Genomic DNA, 7,584 nt, shown 5'->3' on the forward strand with positions numbered 1-7,584 from the left:
CTCTCTCTCTCTCTCTCTCTCTCTCTCTCTCTCTCTCTCTCTCTCTCCCTCTCCTCTTTCTTTCTTCTTCATTTTCTCTCCATGTGAAAATTCCCCTTTTCTGAACCTAGAATTGCATTAGAAAGGTAGATAAATAGAACTAATGAGTTAAATATATCACATCTCTTACAAAATTTGGTGCTTGACATTCATTGTGTTTTCTACTTAAGACTTTTGAATTTATTACATTATCAGAATTCTGCTGAAGTCCACTTGCCAACACAAGCAGAAGGATTCTATATAATAGGACAACTTCTGGTGTGGGAAGAACCAGATGCTTAATATCTACATGACACAGCTCTTAAATGTAAAACCTGAAAGAGAGAAATCATTTAATGATTAAAGGAACCACTGGACAACTAGAAATGTGTTGGGGACATAAGAGCTGACCCCTCATAACAATGCATTATGGGATGTTTTTTTATCTTCATGCATAGTTTTTTTAAACCATACTATTTCCCTCAGGTGTGATGGCCTGGTCTTATGTTAGTGAGCAGAACAATTGATCCAGTGAGCCTAGCAGTCCTTTTGATACTAGAGTAATCCATATAGTGTACCCGTCTATGGATTGACCTTGACCCCATCAGGGGGTCCTACCAAAGCAGAAGGAAAAAGCCATTTTCCAGGAGAGAGAGACAGAGAGAGAGAGAGAGAGAGAGATGCTATTTTTTTTCAGCCTCACTAATCAGCTTGGAAAACTAAATGGAGAGAAAATAAAAAGGAGTCTGGAGAGAGCCCATAATATTGTTTGTTGTTGACTTGGAACTCATTTATTTTGGTATCTAGTGCCATGGAGTAAAGTGGTTTGACTTTTCTTCACAACAATAAATTCTACATAACTCTTTTTGGGGTTAGGGGTGTGTATGGACATTTGAAACTGGAAAGTCATTGGAAAGCCACAATACTCATGGAGAAAAGCTGGTCATGTTACACCATAACAAACATATCAGATAATCCTGATTTCTTCCCACTAGTGTATCCTTTAACTTTAAAGTCAACCCCTGCTCCCACTATAAGGTTGAAATCTCATTTTTTAATCTTCATAATCAATAACAATAATGATAATACAATGATAACAATAGTAATATAAATAATAATTAATAATAATGGACTTTTATGGAACTTTGGGTTTTATCTTGGTGGCTGATGAAGAGAAAATGTTTGACCAGGGCATATATTTCACATGAACAATACTGACTCCTCACCATGGTTCCAGCATCAATAAACCACTTCCAGATGGGAGGAGACATTCCTTCTCTTCCCAACAGAGAACAGTATCAAGGCATGAAACTCACTGAAAAGCAGCAGAGGGGTCTGGGGCCCAGCAATGTCCCTGCCAGGGAGTGCAGAATCCCACTTTGGCAATTCCGCAAGGCATGAGCAGAGTGACAGCATCCAGACCAAAGCAGACCTCTTCACTGGGTGGGCCTTATTAACTTCAGAGAAGAGGCTTTTCACTCCCAGGCTTAACCAAGCACCTACAACCATTGCCACCAGGCTCCCCAGCACTTAAATGTTAATGCCAGGGTTGAAAGAGAATTTATCCACTTCTTTTTCTAATAGCTGATCCGTGGTTACAGATGTCCCTCACAGCCAACCAGCCATAGAAGACTAGATTCATGGAAACTGCAGATTCCCAGTACATCTGAGCTAGCTGCTATCAGTAGTACAAACCCAGACAGAATCCCTATAGTACACCTATCTCCCTTCCCACGACTGTTTCTTCAGCTTCTCGTAATTTGCTCTCGAGCAGGTACAGAGAACAAGTGACATTTCTTGTCAAAATTCCATGGCACCTCTTGACGTAGGTACCCAATTTCACACACACCTGCAACCCCATTCACTGCTCTCTCTCTCTCTCTCTCTCTCTCTCTCTCTCTCTCTCTCTCTCTCTCTCTCACACACACACACACACACACACACACACACACACACACACACACACACATACACACCCCAGAAATCATCACAACTGAGAAGACCCACTTTCCCCCACCACAAAGAAGCGAAGAGCTGCTCCCTACCTGAGAGTGGCGCTCTCTCCTTGCCTGACCGTCACGTTGTCCATAGCTTTGGGGAAGGTGGCATCTCCGCTGCGCACTGGCACTCCTGTGGGCAGAAGGAACAGCAGCCTGAGAGACAGGACCACGAGGAACCTCCAGGGCAGCAGCAAGTACCCACCGACCCCCATCCTCGACAGCCACAACTTCCCTCAACTGGAGCAGCGGCACCGCAGGCGCCCCCCAGCCGGGCACAGGAAGCGGGGCGGGGGGAGAGGAAGGGGACGGAGCGAACCAGGAGCACTGTGTGTGTTTGGGGCGGGGAGGGGAGCTCCTGCAAGTCTAATAATCCTCCCCCAAATCCCGTCTCAGCTTTCCAGCATCAGAGAACCAAATTCCCGGACAACAACATCTGAAGAGAGCTCCCTTGGTGTTCCTCCAGCAAGGGAGGAGCCGGCAGAAAAAAAGAAAGGAGGAAGGCAGGTGCAAAAGGTGTGGACACGTTTTCAGGAGAGGATTCTTCCAATTAACAGTTCAGACATGGCACTTTGGTAAGAACTAAGCACTTTGGTACCGGGGATGGGGAAAACGATTTCATTCAGCCACCCAAGAGCAGATCGGTATTTCCTCAGATGGTGAAGGGACAAAAAGAACGATCCCGACACTTTCTATCAAGTTTCGGAGAAAAGGTCACCACCAGGAGAGGAAGGGGACAGCTGTAACAATAGTAGAGATACAAAGTAGATATATATATATATAAAGCTGTAGTTGCTGCAGCAGGGGGAGCGTGATACGAAGGGCAATACACCATTCACGCAGCTTCGGCACGGCACGTCCAAACCCCAGGAATCCTGCAGCAGATCCCTCCGTTCAACTTCCTTGAATCCAAAATGCACACACTTCAGTCGCCCCGTTACATCCAAACCCTCCAACAGAGACGCGGCACCAGCAGAGAAGGTAGAAAGAAGAAGCGAACGCCGGGGGCACACGAAGCCGCGGTGCCCCCTCTATCTCCCTCCCTGGGTTTAGGCAGGGCAAAATGCAGAAGATGCAACCGGCCGAAAGGAGAGCCTCTCCGGAGCCAAGACCAAACTCAGCTGCTTCCCCCAGTTTCAGCACCTCCTTTCTCCCAGGAACATCTCCGACTCGCACACGCACAGACTTCCAGGGTTGTCATGACAGCAACTCCATCACTGACCAACACTTTCCCTCCGATACAGACACACTGAACAGCTGAGACTTAGCACATTAATCTCCAGGAAGGACGGTGAGCAGCAGAGAGAGCTCCCACTTTAACCCCTGCAGTGCCTACACCCGGCATAGCAGCAAAGACTAAGACTATAGCAGAGGTTAGTTAACCCTTTCAGAGCTGTGGTTCCTAAATAGAAAAGTTACAATCCAAATGCAAATTATCTCTCAGAAATATCTTCAGATTGTTGGTGATACCCAAGAATGTCTTTAGCAGTATTCTGTACTCCCGAACTAGCAAACCTTGAAGCATGCACATGTTACTTTTCAATTGTTCAGAATATATCCATTAGATATTCTTAAAAGCTTTGGAGGTAGAAGCTTCAGGAGGGGGTGATTACTTTAATATGATCAGATTCCTACATCAATAGGACACACCCTTCCACAGTACAAACCCTCTTTCACAGCCTGTACCTCCAAAAAGCAAAGTAAATTAAAAATAACATTCAAAACATAGATGCTAGGTATGACATATAAAACCTTCTAAGAAGTTGGCAAAGTCCTCTTGATATTTTCTTTCTTCCTGGGAGCAACAGGGAAATCCTAATCCTTTAGGTTCTGCTTACTTATTATTGATTTGGACAACAGAATTTTCCAGACTAGTGGTCATTTTCCCTCATTTTGCATATAAGGAGAACAGTGAGTTGAATAAAATTGCCCATTGTCACACAGCAATTAAGTGGCAGAACCCAGGGAAGAAGCCAGGTTTCCTGATACCAGTCCAGGCCACCTTACACTAGATAAGACTGATTTTATGTATATTAGAAAACTGTCAGCTCTGCAAAAGAGCTCAAATTAGGGAAAACCTAGACACCTAGTATATCTATAATGAGAGTTCCCAGGTTTCCCTGAGTTGCAAACTCTTGCACAGTTGATTTCATTCTTAAACACTGTGTCTTTCAAAATCACAGAGCCCTGGGGAAAAAAAAATGAAATTGTCTTGGTACCTGTCACTTCCCCTTTTCTGCAGTTTCTGTTTATCTTTAACTTGCATTATGATTTTTCCCCTCTTAAGTGCTGATAAAAGGACCTGCATTCTCCATCACAGGGCCTAGCATCCTCTGCATCTAGGGAGCACAGCCCAGGCAGAGCTTGGTTGGCACATCAGTGATGCAAAGCTGCTCAGTGCTGAGAGCCTCCATGATGTAAGCTCTCAGCATTGACCTAAATCCTCCCTCCTGATCTGCAGAAGTGTTGGTTGTGTCTACTTGGGCTTTCTGCTGAACCTATTAACCTGGCTGCTAATTATCTAGAGCTGTTTTATGAGAATCCACATTATTCAGAGATCTTCCAGCACCAAATAGATTTGGATAGGATGGCCAAGGAATTGTGAGTAGGGGGAGGTCAGAGGGGGAAAAAGAGTCATAAAAATTCTTGGATCCCCAGTAAGTCAAGTTTTGAGGTAGCAGAGAATCTTCACCTTAGTATCTGTCAATGGGTTTTCATACTTCGTCATTTGGATGAGCAGGAAAACCTGGAAAGACTTACATGAGCTGATGCAAAGTGAAATGTACTGTGTACCAAGTAACAGCAATATTGTAAGATAATCAGCTACAAATGACTTAGCTATTCTGAGCAAAGCAATGATCCAAGACAACTCTGAAGGACTTATGATGAAAAATGCTATCCCTCCCCAGAGAAACAACTGATGGTGTCTGAACACAGATTGAAATATCCTTTTTTTTAACTTTATTTTTCTTGAGGGTTTTTTTTTTTTTTGGTCTATGCTTTCTTTCACAACATGACTAACCTGGAAATGTTTTGCATGATTACACATGTATAGCCCATATTGAATTGTTTGCCTTTCTAATGACTGGGGGGGGGGAGGAAGGAAGGGAGAGAATTTGGAACTCAAAATTTAAAAATGAATGTTAAAAATTATTTTGGGGGCAGCTAGGTGGCACAGTGGATAGAGCACCAGCCCTGGAGTCAGGAGGATCTGAGTTCAAATCCAGCCTCAGACACATAACACTCACTAGCTGTGTGACTCTGGACAAGTCACTTAACCCCAATTGTCTCACTAAAAAAAAAAAAAAAATTAAAAAAAATTTTTACATGTAACTGAGGAAAAATAAAGTACTGAATAATTTTTTTAAAAATAGTTCATCATTTGAGCTTTTTAGTGACATCTAAGTGTTATCCTATAAAAGAATTACTAGAACTATCCCACTATTTTCAGGGTTTAGGCTACTTCTTGAAAATAAGCTAGGTGTTTGGAGAGAAGCAAAGAAACTTGGACTTGCAGTCAGCAGAACTGGATTCAAATCCCAGCTTGGCCACTTACAAATTGGGTGGCCTTTGCCAAATGGTTTAATCTCTCTGAACCTCAGTTAACTGATCTGCAAAATGGGACTTATAATACTCCATACTGTCTACCTTAGACAGTTGTTGTGGGATTATATTAATGTGGATTTACTGTCATTATTTTAGATGACTAGAAGAACATTAGCCACATGGCAGCAAGTAAATCATCATTTTGTGACCTGAAAAATGAAAGGTACCAGGAAATGATACAGGTACTGAAGGAAATGGGAAGTTGTTGTTCTGATAGGGAGAGAGAAAGGCAAGAAGAGGAGATTTATGTTAGCATTACTTTTTTTTATAGGATCTCAGCAGGTGGTTGCACTATACTCAGCCCTTTTGAGACCACATTTGTTTTCATTTCCAGATTCTGCTTGTTAGCAAATATAAGAGCATCCTGGAGAGGAAGGCAAGAAGAGTGAGCAGACTGGAGAACATGCCTGGCCACGTTGACAGACTTCATGTTGTTTAGGCTGGAAGAGAAAAAGACTTAGTGGGGTACATGATAGATCTATTCAAAAATTTGAAGGGCTATTATGTGAAGGGGGGCAGCTGGATGACACAGTGGATAGAGTGCCAGGTCTAGAGTCTGGAAGACTCATTTTCCTGAGTTCAAATCTGGCCTCAGCCACTTACTAGCTGTGTTACCCTGGGCAAGTCACTTAACCTTGTTTGCCTTAATTTCCTCATCTATAAAATGAGCTGGAGAAGGAAATGGCAACCCACTCCAGTATCTTTGCTGCAAAAATCCCAAAATTGGATCACGGAGAGTTGAACACAAGTTAAAAAGCTGAACAAAATTACGTAGAGGAGGGAATAGACTTACACAATACCTGGCATATAGGCAGCTGGTGGTTCAGTGAATAGAAGGCTGGAAATTTCTCCAATAAAAGCCTCATTTCTCAAATGTATAGAGAATAGAGTTGAAGCTATAAGAATATGAGTCATTCCCCAATTGAAAAAATGGTTAAAGGATATGAACAGACAGTTTTCAGACAAAGAAATCAAAGTTATCTATAGTTATACGAAAAAATGGTCTAAATCACTATTGATTAGAGAAACGCAAATTAACACAACTATAAAGTACAACCTCACTCCTATCAGATTGGCTAATATGACAGAAAAGGAAAATGACAAATATTGGAGTGGATGTGGGAAAATTGGAACACTAATGAATTGTTTGTGGAGTTGTGAACTGATCCAACTATTCTGGAAAGTGATTTGAAACTTTGCCTATAGGGTTATAAAACTCTGACCAAACAATATTGCTACTATGTGTGTATCTCAAAGAGATCAAAGAAGAAAAAGGAAAAGGAACTATTTTACAAAAATTATTTATAGCAGCTCTTTTTGTGATGACAAAGAATTAGAAATTTAGGGGATGTCCATCAGCTGAGGAATGGCTGCACAAGTTATGGTATTATGATTGTGATGGAATACTATTGTGTTTTAAGAAATGATGAGCTGGATGTTCTCAGAAAAACCTGGGAAGACTTATATGAACTGATGCAAAGTGAAGTGACCAGAACCAGGAAAACATTGTACACAATTACAGCAATATTGTGTCATGATCAACTGTGAATGACTTAGCTGTTCTCAGCAATACAATGATCCTAGACAATTTCAAAATTTTAATGATAAAATAATACTATCTACCTCCAGAGAAAGAAGTGCTGGAGTTTGAATATAGACCAGAATTTTTTTTTACTTTATTGTTCTTGTTTTTGAGGGGTGGAGGGGGTCTGTGTTTTCTCTTGCAATATAGTTAATATGGAAATATGTTTTGCATGACTGCACAGGTATAATCTAGATCAATTTGTTTGCCTTCTCCAGGATGGGGGATGGGGAGGGACGAAGGGAGAGAGCAAATTTGGAAGTCAAAATTAAAAAAAAAGAATTTTAATTTTTTTACATGTAATTGAGAAAAAAATAATATAAGAAAAAAAGCCAGAAGAAGAAGAAGAAGAAGAAGAAGAAGAAGAAGAAGAAGAAGAAG

At 41.6% G+C, this 7,584-nt stretch overlaps 1 protein-coding gene across 3 annotated transcripts in view; it reads right to left on the reverse strand.

The window, feature by feature from the left end:
* NTM (neurotrimin) overlaps positions 1-7,584 on the reverse strand; it is a 1,238,439-nt gene that overhangs the window by 549,419 nt on the left and 681,436 nt on the right. For 2 of the 3 annotated variants that reach the window (XM_027835123.1, XM_027835125.1), the window contains exon 1: positions 2,064-3,237. In XM_027835123.1, coding sequence (XP_027690924.1) covers positions 2,064-2,230 — 167 coding nt within the window. In that variant the 5' untranslated portion in view covers positions 2,231-3,237. Of the gene's footprint in view, positions 1-2,063; positions 3,238-7,584 lie in introns of those variants that run through there. The other variant, XM_027835124.1, reaches the window with a different exon arrangement.

Source organism: Vombatus ursinus, unplaced genomic scaffold (assembly GCF_900497805.2).
Source record: "Vombatus ursinus unplaced genomic scaffold, bare-nosed wombat genome assembly UNPS02014813.1, whole genome shotgun sequence".
NCBI lineage: Eukaryota > Metazoa > Chordata > Mammalia > Diprotodontia > Vombatidae > Vombatus > Vombatus ursinus.